The sequence below is a fragment of the Bos taurus genome, chromosome 1 (assembly GCF_002263795.3).
Source record: "Bos taurus isolate L1 Dominette 01449 registration number 42190680 breed Hereford chromosome 1, ARS-UCD2.0, whole genome shotgun sequence".
Classification (NCBI taxonomy): domain Eukaryota; kingdom Metazoa; phylum Chordata; class Mammalia; order Artiodactyla; family Bovidae; genus Bos; species Bos taurus.
Genome location: NC_037328.1, coordinates 82,813,583 through 82,830,048, shown reverse-complemented (window position 1 = coordinate 82,830,048; position 16,466 = coordinate 82,813,583). Strand labels below are relative to the sequence as shown.

The 16,466-nt window shown below is 49.5% G+C and overlaps 2 protein-coding genes across 5 annotated transcripts; one reads left to right on the top strand and one right to left on the bottom strand.

Moving 5' to 3' along the window:
• The first annotated feature begins 575 nt into the window (after window positions 1-575).
• Window positions 576-5,005, top strand: POLR2H (RNA polymerase II, I and III subunit H). Its single transcript, NM_001192065.2, has 5 exons — window positions 576-1,837; window positions 2,794-2,877; window positions 2,957-3,050; window positions 3,594-3,677; window positions 4,636-5,005. Exons 1-5 carry the CDS (start codon window positions 1,765-1,767, stop codon window positions 4,751-4,753), a joined length of 453 nt encoding a protein of 150 aa, NP_001178994.1. The 5' UTR covers window positions 576-1,764; the 3' UTR covers window positions 4,754-5,005.
• Window positions 5,006-8,496: 3,491 nt separating this feature from the next.
• On the bottom strand, window positions 8,497-14,794 carry THPO (thrombopoietin). Of its 4 annotated transcripts, none has more exons than XM_005201610.5 (6): window positions 14,713-14,794; window positions 13,221-13,398; window positions 12,855-12,982; window positions 12,479-12,565; window positions 9,585-9,752; window positions 8,497-9,368 (listed from the first exon to the last, which is right to left on the bottom strand). In XM_005201610.5, the coding sequence occupies exons 2-6, from the start codon at window positions 13,231-13,233 to the stop codon at window positions 8,703-8,705; spliced, it is 1,062 nt and encodes a 353-aa protein (XP_005201667.2). In that variant the 5' UTR covers window positions 13,234-13,398; window positions 14,713-14,794; the 3' UTR covers window positions 8,497-8,702. The 4 variants fall into 4 exon arrangements, with proteins under 4 accessions (XP_005201667.2, XP_005201668.2, NP_001159512.2 ...); XM_005201611.5 differs by having other exon boundaries at window positions 8,497-9,356; XM_005201612.4 differs by having other exon boundaries at window positions 8,788-9,351.
• Between the last annotated feature and the right edge of the window lie 1,672 nt (window positions 14,795-16,466).

Here is a 16,466-nt window from a genome sequence, read left to right as displayed (position 1 = left end):
CGCGGGCAACGCGCGAGCCCGCGACCCCACTCGGTGGAGGCCGGTGGCCGAGAGGGGCGTCCCGGGGCAGGGCGGGGGCGGGTCCGCTGGCACGTGGAGGGGCCGGACCAAGGCTGCGGTTCTGCGCGCCGGGTCGGCAGGGGCCGGACAGGCCGGGGCTCGGTAGGGCCTGGGGCGGTGGGCTGCCGAGCCGTCTAAATCAGATTTCGGGCCCAGTTCCTCAGCGGCGGTCCCCTCTCTTGCTTCTCCGGAGGGGCCAACGGCTGACTGGCCAGGAAAGGTCCAGTGCTCTGCTGGGGGATGAAAAACAACTAGGGGGGAACTCGGAGGGGGTCGCTAGACCCAGAAACGGGGGTTGCTTGGAACTAGGACCCTCGGTCTCTCTCATCCCCTTCCTTTCTCCTTCCCTTCTTTGCGAGTCCCCTAGGAGCACCCCCAAGGAGGTGCACTTTGAGCCACCTGGCCTTCGGGTAGTGCGGGGGTTGGGGTGGAGATGGGGAGGGAACGGGAATGGGTGAGGCCAGAGGGAAGGGAGGTCTAGGTGCCTGGGAGGCGGGTGTGGTGGGGACAGAGGTCGCTTCTCCCTGGCAGGGCCCAAAGAGAAACCGGAGTAGGTGCTGACGTCTAGCAGCCATGGGGGAACACGGCCTGCTGGGGCTCTGCGTTCTCTATGAGGGTCCGGAGGACAGAGCAGAGGGGGTGAGCACTGGTGTATGAGCAGCGTCAGGGAGAGTGTCAGGAGAGGCCAGTGCCCAGGAAACAGGCAGTGTGCAGGAGGAGGCAGCGCCGGGGTGAAGGGGCGCGCGGGAGGTCGCAGGGGGCTCCCGGGTAAGGGAGCAGTGCCCAGGAGGGGGCCGATGTGAGAGCTGGCACCCTAGAGGAAGGGGCAATGTAAAGAAAGAGGTGGCATCTGTAGGACAGGGTAGTGCCTGGATGAAGAAGCACGTAGAGCTTTCCTAGAAGGAGAGGACCGTGGTAGCGGAAAGGGAAGAACAGAGCTTAAGGGGCAGGGCTCGAGGAGGGCAGTGGGTTTGGGGTTAATGCCCTGCTGAAGGGGCGGTGTGAGAGAAGACAGCAAGGAAGGGCACGGTGCAGGCTTTCCTCTTCCCCATGGTGACATCATGGCCAATTCCCAAACTGGAGGGACCCGGCTCAGGTGACATCCAGCTGGGACGAGCCGGCCCGGGCCGGCCTGGATGCCAGCTGGAAGGGCTGGGTTTTGCGCCCAGTCGGGCCAGCGTCTTTGGGGCGGGGTGCTGCTCCCCTCGCTCTCCGTGCAGACGTGCCCGCGGCGGGCACGCAGACCGGCAGGGTAGGGCTCGGGCCGGGCTTCTCTGGGCCAAGGATCAAGGTCCCTGGCTGGGGCAGGCCCCTTGAGCATTCCAGTCTTCCAGACCCTGCTTCTGAAGAGGGCGCAGTAGAGCCTCGGGAGAGAGCCGGACGCGACGCCACCTCGGTCGGAGGTGGGACCCACCGTGTCGCCGCCCGGGGCGGGGTTTTCTGGACCCGAAACCAGCCCTCAATTCTGAAACCTCTGGGAAACCATCATTCGGGGCGGAAGTTAAGAAGCCCCGAGAACTAGGCAGCGGAAGTGGCCGCGTTACAGCTCGTCTGTGCGCATGCGTTATTCTATTCCTTTGCTGCGGCCGTTCCAGCGCGGAGTCTTTTTAGCGCCTCTGTTTTCCTCCACGCAAGGGGGTGCGTTACCTCTAGTCGTCGTGGTCGCGCGCTCAGTCCCTCTACTACTCTAGAGGCCCCCTCACCATGGCGGGCATCCTGTTTGAGGATATTTTTGATGTAAAAGACATTGACCCGGAAGGCAAAAAGTTTGACCGAGGTAAGCAAGGTTTGGAGGGGCGGTTTCGGGGAAGGGGCTAATCTCCTCGGGTACACGCCCCTAGGCCGCTTGTCCACCCACTTACGCGTGGCCTTTCCCTACCGGCCGGTCCTGGTGTGGGGACCTCTCTCGAGAAATAATTTTATAGATAAGAAAACGGAGACTCCCGAGCTCTCCCTGGTTTCACACAAGCTGTGCTCGCTGCCTGGGAGGCCTTTTCTCCTGGTGCTGGTGGACTCCAGGCATCTTCTCTAATCTCTCCCCACTCTGGACTAGGCGCTGTACTGTACACTTCACACACACTTTGTCTCACATTCTCTTCCAAGAGTAGGCGGTGTCTTACCCATTTTGCTCTGAGAGGCTAAGCAGCCCACCCAAGGTTATGCAATGAATAATACGACCTCACATCCCATTTCTCAGAGTCTGTAGCTGTTTGTAAAATCCTCTCAGAGTTTAATAGTTGACTGCTTGGTATACACCTCTTTCTTCTGTCATTTATCAATAATTGTCCTGGGTGTCTCTTCCTTTGCCTGAACACTGATATGTTCTTCGGGACAAACACCAGTTCTTACACATCTTGATAATCAATCCCCTTAGCACAGCACCTGACATAGGAAGAGGAAACCTTAGGATGAATGAATACCTTGCCCCAAATCAGGTTGTTTCTTAATCACCTAGGTTGGCCTAAAACCTGGATATTATTTATTGCCAGAGGATGTTTAATTCTTTTCTGTGGATTCTGTCCACTGGCCACAGGTTGTCTCCCCTTTCCTTCTTGCATGTGTGATTCTGATTGAGCCTGCACTTCTGTGAGAGCAGACGAGAGGCCAGTGGATACAGACTGCATTAGACTGAGTATTCTATTGCATCCAGTCCCCTGAAGTACCTGTCTGCCCTGCCCTGTAGGGGCTGCCCTGGGTCACAGGCAATTAACTTCTGCCACTCTTCCCCTCCAGTGTCTCGGCTGCATTGTGAGAGTGAATCTTTCAAGATGGACCTCATCCTTGATGTAAACATTCAGATTTACCCTGTAGACTTGGGTAAGTATTGAACACAAACAGCAGGAGGCTTTTTGCTATCTCAGCTGTTCTTCACCCTCTGATACCGCTGTTATTTCAGGTGACAAGTTCCGGTTGGTCATAGCTAGTACCTTATATGAAGATGGTACTCTGGATGATGGTGAATACAACCCCACAGATGATAGGCCTTCCAGGTGAGGGGGTGGAAAAGGGAGCACCTGAAATGTGCCTGAGGACTAAGTAGATAGGCGTATAGAAAGACCCTTACTTAATTCATGAAATAAATGATTATCAGCAGACTCTGTGTTAGCTTAAGGAAACTGCAGCACTTGAGAATCCAGACATCCAGGTGTTTATCCAAGGCAGTGATTACAGTGTGAGTTGTCGCTTTTTGATAGTGGAGGAAATGAGCACTGAATGACCTAGGCTCTGTGGGCCTTGTGTCTTGGGAGGGAGTTTGATGTGATGGAAAGGCTTCGGACACCCACTCAGTTCACATCTCAGCTCTACCACGTATTTGTTGAATAACCTTAACTTCCTTCAACCTAGTTTTTTCTCATCAGTAACAGTGATGGTCATACTTAGTTCACAGGTTGCTGTGAGGATTGAATGACATCACGTTTAGAAAGTACCTGGTGTTATGATGCTGGTATATAGTTACTAGTTACCATTTTTTTTAAAGGGCCTCTTACTTTTGTTAACTGTATTTAAGAATAACTGCCCCTGTTGTTCCACAGGGCTGACCAATTTGAGTATGTCATGTATGGGAAAGTGTACAGGATTGAGGGAGACGAAACTTCTACTGAAGCAGCAACACGCCTGTAAGTTCCGCGGTCTTGTGAGAGCCCTTTCCCTCCTCATTTTGTGAGAATTTGGGCTGTGCTTTGAAAATCTGGACCATCCTCAGGCTCCCTGGATTTCTTTCTTCAAGCACCTCAGACCTAGTGAGACCCAGAAAGGAACTGTTTTGGGAACAGTTTCAGTCTGAAATGTAGGCTACTCAGTTTGCCCTCTGTCAGGATCTTAAGGCCTGTAATCTAAATGAGAAACTGTTAATCTTGCTGAGTGAAATGCCAAGGAAAGTTACTTCTCCAAGAACTAAATGCAGCATAAGTGATTAAACTGCTAGGCTTTTTTGTTTGTGTGTGTGTGTGTGTGTTTTGCTACTCTGCAATCCAATCCCTAGTTCTTTGGTTTCTCTGCCCAACTATTTTTTCCTTTTCTTTAAAACCTTATTAAAACAATATGTGCCCTTTGCAAGAAATTTGAAAAGCAGAAAAGTAATATGAAGAAGGAAAAAAGTCACCTATAATTCTATAACCAGAGGGAATCTTCTACATAAACATTCTTGAATGTTCTAGGTTTTTTTCCTATGTACTTTTTTCTCTGAGATCATGTTGTTTATTACAATGTTTTGTTCTGTTTCATTTGCTTAATGTTATGTAAAACATGTTTCCTCATGTCAATTTAAAGCTTTTCCTAAACTTTTTTTTTTTTTTTTTTAATTCCTAAACATTTTTATAGCTGTGTAACATTCCAGTAAATGGATGTATCTTAATTGATTTGACCATTTCCCTTATTCTGGGCATGGAGTATTTTCCACCTTTCTGATATAAAAAACACTGCCTTGCACATATCTGTGCCATCATCTTTGTCTGAAATTTGGTTCCTAATGACAGAACTCTAGAAGGGTGCCTTTTTTTCTTAGGCTGGCATGAGAGTAGCTGAGTAGTTTTTGCTCTGGCACTCAGACTCACAGGACTGGGTCTTCTGTTTCAGCTCTGCCTACGTGTCCTATGGGGGCCTGCTCATGAGGCTGCAGGGTGATGCCAACAACCTGCATGGATTTGAAGTGGACTCCAGAGTGTATCTGCTCATGAAGAAACTGGCCTTCTGAACCACCCAGGAAGCTGGCCTTGCTGCTTAGTCAGTCAGGTCCTGGATGTCAGTTCAAGCCCGAATAACAGTTGCTGTTGTTCACCTGTTCAAAAGGGGCTGGCTCTCTGTCCACTGTGGGTGCATCTTTAGGAGGTTTGGACTCAGTGGGAAACTGACTTGCCTGTGAAAGACCCAGTGGGAGAGCTTAAGATGAATCAGTAGCTGTTTTATGTACATGATTTTTTAAATTAAACTTTACTTTTTCAGACTCTTTTTCCTTCCTTTTTAAAAAAGGTTTTCCCATTTTAAAATCATTTTTTTCAACTTGTTTGTGGTACATTATATTCCTGGCCCACAGCCAGATGATCACGTGTCAATACAGGATCTATCCCAACCTTTCAGTATCTGGGTTCAGGATTATCTCAGCCTCCTGGCTGACCATCCCCAACATTTCCCCTCCAAGGTGATTTTCTGTGTGGGAGAGAAAGTGTTGTGCTTTTGGCTCCTGAGGGCACCACCCATTTGGCATAGAACTTTGAATAGGCAAGGAGCCTTGCTCGTGTTTTTCCAACACTTTCAGTCTCTCAGGAAGTCAGATCACGTTGACTTGAATGTGTTGCCTGCATAGCCTGGATGCATTCATCATTTTTATGGAAGCTTTGAGATGAGGCTTTTAGACACCAACATGGGACACGACTCTGAAGAGGAGAGCCAGAACGATCTGGTGGTTGTGGAAGCAGGTGGATGAGCTAGCTCTGCTCTACATTCTAGTGGTGACCTGGAGGGAGGGTAAGTGGCGGTGGTTTTCACCAGTGACACTGAACAGAGAGCTGCCACACAGACCAGTGAAATGGACAGGGCAGCAATACCAATTAGGTTGGCAGTTCAGTGCCAGTGCCCTGGACAATACACTAGCCTGACTGCAGTCACTAATTTAACAGTAGGGGGGAGAGCAAAGTTGAGGCAGTGGTGATGCTTGCAAGGACTCCAGCATCTGAGCTCGGTCTTCAGCCTGGCGTTTGTGGTCTCAGAAAGTACATGGGACCCTGATTTCCCCTGGGAAGTTCAGGGTAACAATTCAGAAAGATTTTTGTGTGTATTAAGCCGTTGTCTCTTTTGATTTCCCAGTTTTGCCACGGGAGCTGGTCGTCCTGCTGGGATTCCTGGGGTATTTCCTTCCCCATCTTTTTCAGGTCTTTACTGGAGGTGTTAGGAATAGTATTTAGATAAATGGGTTGAAAATGAATGGCCTCTGAAGGGGGGTGGGGGATGGGCAGGGTGGTGGTGGTGGTGGAGAAAAGATGTTTCTTTTGCTTTACTGTGGGGAGGGGGAGAGTGAGGGGAGAGGGAAATAGGACATGAATTGAGTTGGGGTGAATTTTTATGGAATCCTAGGACCTTTTCCATGCAGTCAAAAAATTTTTTTTGTAGGGATTGGAGAAGGATGGATTTAGGTAAGAAAGGGAACCTAATTACCAATAGTGGTTTGTTGGGTAGCAGACTGTCCTAGCCGCCCTGGGGTGGCAGAAGAAAGACAGCTGGCATACAGTTGAATAGAGATAAGAGTGTCCTCGTTGTAACAGTTTTTTGTCTTTTCTGTAAAGGGAGGAAGGGACAGAATCAGCCAGATAGAATGAAGGGTTAGATGTTCAATAGAGGCAAGTTAGTTTACACTGGAGCAGCCCATGAGTTGTTTGCATTTGCCCCAGGGTAAGTCAGATGCCAGCCCCGGATGCCTGGAGCTTTCTGGCTATTTACTTTTTTGTAGTCTTGCCATCTTTGTGTCTCAGCTGACTGTGCTGAAAACTTTTCTTTGTCTTCGGTCCCTTTCACGTGTCATGTACTGGGTGCTGGCTTTCATGTACCATGGTGTTTCATTTGATCATTAGATTTAACCTCCTTTAATATTTCAGTAAATTAAAATTTCCACTTACCATTCCCTTGACTCCACATTGGAATTTGTAGTGTGGGTAAATGGATTCTCTTCTATGCAGAAATTGTCACCATCTGAGATTTGGACAGCACTTTTGAGCTTTGTGCGTTTGTTGATTTTTTTCCTCCATGGCAACTGTTCTGTCCATGAAGTGGGCGGCGGGGTGGGGGGCGGGGGTGTGGGGAACAACACCTGGAGATGCCTAAATTGGTCACCCCACCAAGAGCTTTGGTTTTCTATTCAGAACTCATTTAACTGTTGATGTGTCCTCTCTAAGGACTTGGAAATTTCTTCCAATAGAGACACTGATACATTGGACAGTGCACCACACTGGGGAGCATTTGGGCTCCAGACTAAGTCAGCGTAGGGTGTTTCTTTTCCTGTTCACAGGCTATGAAACCACTGGGAACTTGCTCCTCATCTGTAAAGCAGAGATGTTAATAACCCACCTTATAGGGATGTGTGAATGTTAAAGGTAATGTGCATTAAGTTCCTGACATGGGGCTTTCACTCTGTTGTTTTGGAATGCCTTAATGACCCTGGGGTTTTTGTGGTGTTTGGAACCCTAGGTTTCTGGCTCCTCTACCTAATGGTAGCTTTTGCTGTCTTTTGGGGAGTTTGAAGTGGGAGGGGAAAAGCTTCCAATAGCTTTCCTACAGGAGCCTCTGGAGGTAGTGTTGACCTTTGCAGTGGAGTGTTTGGGGCAATATAAATTTCTTCCTAAGTACCAAGGTGACATTTATTCAAAAAGCCCCGTAAGCTTAGCTTCTTTTCTAGACATTCCCAGGCAGAGTTTATGGTGGTCACACAGGTTTGCTTTTCAGATAGTATATACTTCTGGGAATTGGGAAATGAGCCTTCAACTTGTACTTGCCCCTCCTGCTGTGTGAGCCCTAGGAGACTGACTCAAGCCACTTCCTGCATTTCCCCCTGACCTCCACAGGAGGGAGGCAGGAACCCGCGCCTGGCAAAGCTTCCTGCTGAGCTGCTGAAGTGCTGGCTGTTTGCTCAGCTGTCACATCCAAGTCTCATCTCGTCTTGACTGACCCCATCTGTACAGCCTTACCTGGGGTGTAAGGCTCTCCAGAGCTTCCTGTTAGCATCTCTCAGGGTGGGGGGTTAGGGGGGAGGGATCTGTTGCCCATGAGAAGAACATCTTCCCTTTGCTTTTCAGGTAGCTTTGGGTCCTCTCGTTTCTTCATTATTTAATCCCTTTCAGTTTTGTCTGTTATGGAGGAACTTTTCTGAGAGACCTCTCCTTCATTTCTCAAGAGTAAGGGTCTCCTAAGAAAAGGGGATGAGAGCTCCATTAAAAATGATAGTAAAAAGAGTAGAGAGACTAACCTTAGTTCTGAGCAGAAAACACAGGCTTTTTTTCTCTGAGATAAGTTCTGCCTCTGTTCAGAAGCTAGGCCAGGTCAGGCCTTTGCAGAATTATCACATGAAAAATATATAGAGAGTTAGTAAGCTGTAAATTTGTGCAGAAAATAGACCAGAGATAACTAACTGCTCTGGTGAATATTATTGATGGTTTAAAAAATAGCTTTTGAAGTTTTTTGACATATAGTAAAAAATTATACGTTTTCTGTCCTGCATGTCCCCCTTCACCAGGACTTTGGGTGTCAGGTGAAAGCAGGAAATCTGATAAAGGCCTACCTCGTGGATCTTGTAGATTCAGTTCTAGACCACTGCAATAAAGTGAATATCACAGGAAGCAAATCACACAATTTGTTTTTGGTTTCCTAGTGTATATAAACTTCATGTTTCCATGATACTGTGGTCTATTAAGTGTATAATAGCATCAAGTCTAAAAAAGTAATTCACATACCTTCATTAAAAAATACTTTATTGCTAAAAAATGCTAACCATCATGTGACAACACAGGGTTGCCACAAACCTTCAATCTGTAAAAAATACAATATCTACAAAGAGCAATAAAATGAGGTATGCCTGTATAGCTGCAGTTGTCTCCCAGGGCCTCTCCTACAAGTAAGGGGACTGTACGTGGAGGCTGATGTTGGCAGTGCTGAGTACCTTACTCTTCCTGAGACAGATTCCGGAAGTGAGAGTGGGCTGCAACTAGAAGAGAACTGGAAGAGTTGGGTGTGATGGCTGAGGGGTCAGGAAGCAGGGGTTGGAGGTGGACCGTGGGGATGGGTGAGGTTGGCGAAGGAGAGAAGAGTGTGTATTGTCCAGGGGGAGGATGGGCTGGGGAAGGAGAATCTCCAGGCTGGAGGTAGGGTGGCAGGGAGCCCATGTCTGAAGTTCCCAGAGGAATATCCGGGGCTCCTAGGGCCCTGGGTGAGGGCCCAGGAAAGAGTCCATGAACTCCACTTAAGGGTCCTTGTGTCCCGTTCAGGTGTCCAGGGATTTGGCCTAAGGACCTGGAGGTTTGGTTCAGCAGACCAGGAATCTTGGCTCTGAATCCTTGCAGCCTGTTCGGAAGTCCAAAGCCAGTAGTTCTGGCTGAGACACTGGAGTTGGTCTCCAACAATCCAGAAGTCCTGTTTGGGAGCTTGTTCAGTGTGAGCAATGGAGAGATGCTGCCCGGGACAGCTGTGGCGGGTGGGGCCCGCTTGGCACAGAGGCTGGGCCCCACTACAAGCAGCAGGAAGCGCACCTTTCCTCGGAGCAGCTGTTGGAAGCTCAGGAAGATGGCACTGGGATCCTTGTGAGCTGTGGTCCTGCCCTGTGGAGGAAGCTGAGGGCAGAGGATGGGCCTGAGGCCAGAGACCTGGGCTAGATATCATGCCTGCCTGTCTACATGGGGAAGATAAGGTGCCAGAACCCAGGCTTTGTGACTGGGAGGATGCACTCCTTAGCAGGTCAGCTCTTCCACCCTCAGGATTTCCAGAATTTTCTAAGGGGACTGAGTCAGAAAAGAAATATTCTCTAATTCCCTTGACTGGGGACCTACCTGGGTTCCTAGGAGGCCCTGCAGGGCCCCAAGAAGGAGGCGGACCTGCCCAGAAAGCTGCACCAGGAGGGATGAGAGGCAAGTGGGGCCCAGCTGTCCCCGCGCTGTCATCACTGCCTCCAGCAGAAGGGTCGTGGTTCCCAGGACGTCCTGTGCTTTGGTCTGCTCCTGGGAAAGAGATGGAAGAGAGAAGCGGACAGCTTCAAAGGGTATTCGAATGGCGGGTGGGGAGCCTGTAAGAGCAGCCAGCAGAATGAATCATAGGAGCTGAGAATTGGACAGGACCTAGGTCCCACCCAGCACAGGAATTCCTTCAGTCTCCCGACAATTGGTCATCAGCCTCTGCTTGAATAACTCCAGTGTCCGGTAACCCAGCTGGCTCTTAACACGTAATTTCAGTAAGAAAAGCTCTTTTTATTTTTATTTTTTTTCCCATTCTTGGATTATTCTGTAATCTGCCCTATTATAGCTTTTACCTCTTGGTTCTAGTGCTGTAAATCCAGTCTTCCTTCTATAGAATGTTAGGATCATACGATTTTTAAAAAGTTAATGTAGATACGAGACCATCGTAAAAATTATAAAGATGAAGGGAAGGGACTTACTGATAAATGGCAGAACAGAATCTACAAGGGATCACTAGCAATTGCCCCTCCTCCCTGGCCCGGTCCCCAGAAGACCTGAGGGAAGCTAGGGAATTCTAGGTGTCTTGAGGGCAGAGGAGCTGACCTGGTCAGCAGTACTCCTTTCTAGTAGGTTTCTTCAGTCTCAGACTAAAGCAGTTTGTGCTCTGCCGTAAGACGGCTACTCTTCTCCAACCCCATCACATGAGCTTTATTATTTTTTTAAACAGTTCCTCACATAACATATTTTCCAACCTCTCACTGTTCAGGTTGCTTCGACATGCTAGTTTAATACGGGCCCCTGAGTACATGAGCATGCACCTAAAAGAGGATAGCTAGTACTCAGTGCGGTAGTTTAAGTGTAGTCCACAGACACAGAGAACAAACCTATGGATGCCGAGGGGGAGATGGGGGTGGGGCGAACTCAGAGATTGGGATTCACACATATACACTATTGATGCCATGTATAAAATAGATAACTAATGAGAACCTACTGTATAGCACAGGGAGCTCTATTCAATGATCTGTGGTGACCTAAATGGGAAGGAAGTCCAAAAAACAGGGGATATGTATATGTGTAGCTGATTCACTTTGCTGTACACAGAAACTAACACAACATTGTAAAGCAACTATGCTCCAATAGAAATTTTTAAAAATGTGCAGTCCACTCAGAATAGAGCTTTTTAGGAATGTTTCTACATAGTGGATGTTAAACATCTAAAGCCACCTAGGATCTCTAGCTTTTTAAGTAGCTGCTGCTTCGGTAATATTACAGTGGTAAGTTTGAGGCAATCCAACTCTCCCAGGTCTGTTTCATAGTAAGTACTAGGGCTAAAATTTTATGTGAGGGAAGCAGGGTCAACTATGGCCTGAAAGTTGGAAGCGGATTTTATTCAGTTACTAGACACATCCAGAGTTTTATACGCATCTGTTATATACATCTTTGTTTTTGACCTAGCCTTTTATCGATTTGAACCTTCATTCTGTCTTTTGTTATTTTAGCTGTGCCTCCCAGTTTTGTGTCATCTTGCTTCTTCACACCAACTTAAGGTTGAACAGATTAAGATGAATAAGTTCTGGGGGTCTAATATACAGTGATTACAATTCATAATACTGAATTATGTGCACTTGAAATGTACTGCTGCTGCTGCTAAGTCACTTTAGTTGTGTCCGACTCTGTGACCCCATAGATGGCAGCCCACCAGTCTCTTCTGTCCCTGGGATTCTCTAGGTAAGAATACTGGAGTGGGTTGCCATTCCCTTCTCCAATGCATGCATGCATGCGTGCTAAGTTGCTTCAGTTGTGTCCGACTCTGTGCAACCCTATGGACAGCAGCCCACCAGGCTCCTCTGTCCATGGGATTCTCTAGGCAAGAATACTGGAGGGGGTTGCCATTTCCTTCTCCATGAAATGTGCTAAGAGAGTAGATTTTAAATGTTCTCACCACAGAAAAGAAATATTAGGGCTTCCCCGGTAGTCCAGTGGTTAAGAATCCACCTGCCAATGCAGGGGACATGGGTTTGATCCCTGGTCCAGGCAGATCCTACATGCTGTGTGGCAACAAAGCCCATGAGCCACAACTACTGAGCTCCTGCTCTAGAGCCCTTGAGCTGCAGCTACCTAGGCCTGCATGCCCTAGAGCCCGTGCTCCACAACAAGAGAAGCCACCACAAGGAGAAGTCTGTGTCCCGCAACTAGAGAGCAGCCCCTGCTCTGTGACTAGAGAAAACCCATGTAGCAAAGATGGCCCAGTGCAGCCAAAATAATAAATAAGAAATATTAATTATAGGATGTGATGCAGGTATTAGCTAATGTTAATCATTTCATAATATGTGTATATTATATCAACACATTGTATACTACCTTAAACTTACACAATGTTATATGCCCATGATATCTTAATAAAGCTGAAAAGGGGGAAAAATCTGAATTTAAAGGTCAGGAGGCTAATAGTATGCTACAAAATAAATCGACTACTGTTTCTTGCCTTAGAAAAAGAAGGTTGAATGGAAATAGGTCAAAGGCATGGCCATGAGAGACCTCTATCCAGCTTCTCCTGGTCAGCCTTGACTCTATTTAACATATTGGGCCACAAGCCATCATCTTGTCCAGAAGATATCCCCATAGTAGAATGTATATTGGGTTAGGGTGGCCAAGTTGAAGTGGAACTCTTTTTAAAAGAGAGCTCAGAAATTTTGAAAAATCCATGGGAATCAGTAGCAAACAGATGAAGACAGGATTAGGGAAACCAAGGGAAAGGATGGCTTTCTTACCGTCTGGGTTTTCCATTCTCCCAAGCTGAAGTCCACAGCAGGCAGAAGGACAGGTGTGGACAAAGGGTTAACGTCTGGACACTGGCTCTGTTGAAAAAGATTGGTGGGGTGGTGGAGAGGGCACGTTATGGTGGCCCGATTACCAGGATAGGCTTCCATGCGTAATACAGCCAGACTAGAGCTTTTAAGAGAGCATTTGATTATAAACCATAATCCTTGTAAAGGGGTAGTAATCGGGTCAGGGGGTGTTGGTGGTGGTCTTACTAAGACAATATTGGAAGGGTAGTGATTGGATTGGGTCGTGAGAGGGAGTGGTGGGAGTGAGGGTATCTCTCCAGTTAAGTGGGCAGAAGGGAGAGTGCTTGGGGATTCTCACCAGTCTGCTGTGAAGGACATGGGAGTCACGAAGCAGTTTATTTAGGAGTCGGGGGTCACAGGCAGGAGGAGCCGGGCTGGACAGAGTTATTCTTGCAGTTAGGAGAAGGATGACCACGAGGAGCAATTCTTAGATGAGGAGAGGTGAAGTTGAAAGGGGTGGATAAGGAAGAAATCATTGTCGGTTGGCAGTCCAGAAATTCCTATTTAGGACCCAGACCTGCAATCCAGGGAATCTGCTGCTCAGAGGCCTTATTCCTGGGAGACTGGCCGCCTCCCCCCCATCCCACCACCATGGCACATTTCCTTTCTCTTTTCCCTCTACCAGGTTCTGATTTGGCCCTAATTCTCCCAAGGATTTTCTTACCAGTCAGCTCCATTCTGGCCAGGCTGTCTGCTTGGAGTGGCTCCCTGAATGGGGCCTCTCCCCTGGATCCGTCCTGGGGCCATGGAGGCGGCTTGGGCTCTTGCACTTCTGGGCAGAGTGGGGCGGGGCACAGGTGGGGCACAGGTGGGCCAAGGAGGAGGAGGATTTAGAACCTATCCTGCAAGTGACAGGAATGATGAACAATTAATGGAGTTTCAAGGAAATGAAACTCTGCCTGGCTGGGGGAACAGACGTTGGGAGGGTGTGAGATGCTGACCAGCCTGGAACTGCTAAAGCCCCGAATGCTCCAGTCGTCTTGTGATTGTACCGTATGGTGTCTATTCTTCGTCAGAGTACCTCAGTACCTCTGAGGTGGCTCTGGTGCCCCAGCCCCCCACCAAGGGCAGCAGGACAGAATTTATACACACACATCTAACTGCCTCAAAATCTGAGCAACCCTGCTTGTTTGGTTGGAGAAAACCTGGAATGGGGATAGAGAATGGACGCACTGGGGCTCAAGCCTGGAGAAAAGATTGGAAATGGCTACAGGGCCAGGACCAGGAGGAGCTAGCAAACATATACAATGAGCTCAGGGGTAGCTTGGGGAGTGGGGTTGAGGAGGGGAATTGGACCAAAATAAAACTGAACTACTAAAAGTCGGTGATTAAAAGGTTGAGAAGATGATGTGGGAGAAATTAACCTCTCATTCTTTTTCTATCTACTCCAACACATAAAGCCTCTTGGGGTTTTTCTTTGGTTATTTAAGAAGAGATGGGCTAAAAGTTCTGGAACTTCCTTCCTAAAGCAAGTTGCCCAGGAATGAGCACCTGCTGGGTGAGCTGATGCCTGCCTTACAGGGCTTACCTCACCTTAGACACCCACCATATCGGTCTCATAGCCCTCACCTTCCTCCCTGCCCCCTCTGCAGACCCCTTCCGGTTCCTTTGCAGGACCCCCCACATGGCTTCCTTCTTCTTTCACAAGTTGTGCGAAGAGGCCTGCACCTGATTCAATATTGGGATTTCCTGTAGGTCTGTCAACATTCATGAGCCCTCCTCGCATTACCCTCTCCTTGTGCCCTGGCTTGCCTGGCCCAGCTTCCGCAGCCCCAGGATTCAGAACCTCTTAAGCTCATTAGGAATGACTGGGTATGAATGGGGGTTGAGGCTGTGTCCACCTCGGTGCCATGTTCCCTAAGTCTGAAAAGCACCTTCTTTCTTGTTTTCTACCTGGGTTCATGTCCCCTTTCTTGAGGGCCAGCCAGGACTGTGCTGTATTCCACTAAGTCTGTTATCAGTACCTCAGAACCCAGCACCCCACCCCCTACCCCTGCTCTGTCCTGCTCCTCCCATTCTGGGAAGGCCACACTCTTCTCGACAAAGGTCAGTGCCTGTAGGTTCCAGTTTGCCTACCCCTCCCCCAGCAGAGAGCCCAATTCCTCTTTCCTGTCCTTCCTACCCTCACTTAACTCCAAACCTGGCTTGCCACTCACCGGGTAGAGAAGGGCTCCAGGACTCAGGTCCAGAGAAGGCAGCACTCTGGGGAGCAGATGGGTAGGAAGACAGGTGGCTGTTGGGGCACAGCCCCTCTGGGGCACTGGGGTCACCCGCCTGCCCAGGCCAATTCTGCCCAATCAGAGAGCAGGGAGCCACTAGACACAAGCAATGGCCCCGGAAGTGACGCTTTCTCCTCCCACCTGCGTAGGACTTGGAGCCCCTGCCTGGACCATGGTTCACTAATGGAGCCCAGCTTTCCCACTCACGCATACCACACGGAGGATTTGAATAGGGGGATCTGTCTCTTCCTAGGAGCTGGGAAATCTGGGAGCCGGCTGGGGGAGAAGACGGGAGGGAAACAGTTTTTTTCCTAGGAGGAATCTGGCAGGACATTTTCACCCCTCAGGAAGAGGTACAGAGGTCTGGTTTTAGACTGGTGGGTCTCTCGGTTCCTGGCTGTCCAAATTTCTTTTCCCTGGACAACACACCTGCTGCTAAAATCTGTTAAGGCTCTTGCTTTCCTGCTTTCATCATCAATAACACGCTGGGGGTCATGTGTTGTTCCTCCTACTCCAGTGGGAATGTGGGTACTGCGTGTATTAGAGAAGACCCTGTCAGGGGTCAGCGTTTCCAGGAAGCAGTCTGGACAGTCTGAGAGGACTTCAAGGTGAGGGGGTGCATGTGCTGGATTAAGCCAGGTTCAGGTGTCCCTCTGTTGGGGCCCCATGGCTCTGATGGCTAAGCCCACTTATCTCTGTGCCAGGGCCCTCTTTGCCTGCCCTGTCTTTCTCCCTCTCCCATCTCTTACCACTCCACATGTGACAAGAGGAATAACCAGGCCCATGTGTCCCTGTCTTAGGAAAGACAGCTGCTGAACCTCCCCCGCAAATACCTCCTGCTGGCCCCCCTCTTCCACTGGCCTTGGCTCTAGTTCCTCTGCTTTCTCCTCAGTCCCACTCTCCCCACAGTCTGTCCTCAGGGGCCTCCTGGCCTGACCTTATTCCCACCTCCTCCCCCACCCCCCCCTCTCCACTTCATCCTCAGGCTCTCTCCTGTTCCTCCTCCCAAGGATGGGGCTCTCTGCTAAGGAGTATGGCCTAGATCCCGGAATTCTCCAGTTCAGCCAGACCAGATGCCTCCCAAGATTAAGAAGGAGGGTGCTGGGATGGTTGGGAGGATGGTGGGAATGTGGGGGTGGGAATGTGGGGGTGGGAGGTGGCAGGGAGGCTGTCGTGGCAGGGAGGCTGTCATGCTTGGGAAAGCAAGACAAAAGAGGTTTGTGGGTAGGGTGGAGAGGCAGAGGGTCCCCCAGGTGAAGGAAGAGGGTGGGGAAGTGTGTCAGGCTGGGGAGGAGGATGGTTGGATGGGCCTGAGCACAGGTAATAGTAGGGAGAGAAACGCTGTCAGCAGACAGAAAGGGAGACAGTCTGTTTCTGGCTAAGTTCCTATCCCAGGGACAGAGGAAAGAGGAGAGATCTCATAGGGGAAGTAGGGACACAGGCTGGGCAATGAGAGTGGTGTGGGGTTTGAGAGGTGCGGTGGGCCCAGAGACAAGCGAAGATGAGTTGATGGGCCCGTCCTGCTCGTTGTCATCCTTAAAGACAATTCTTCATCCTTCCGGCAGGAACTCAGTCTGAACGCAGTGGCCGGCCCAGGCCTCAGGCCGTCTCTGCCCCTCCGTGGCCTGGGGCTCCCATCCCGGGCCGGACACGCACCTCCTGGTCCAGTTGCCCTGTGGACGCCGGCAGCG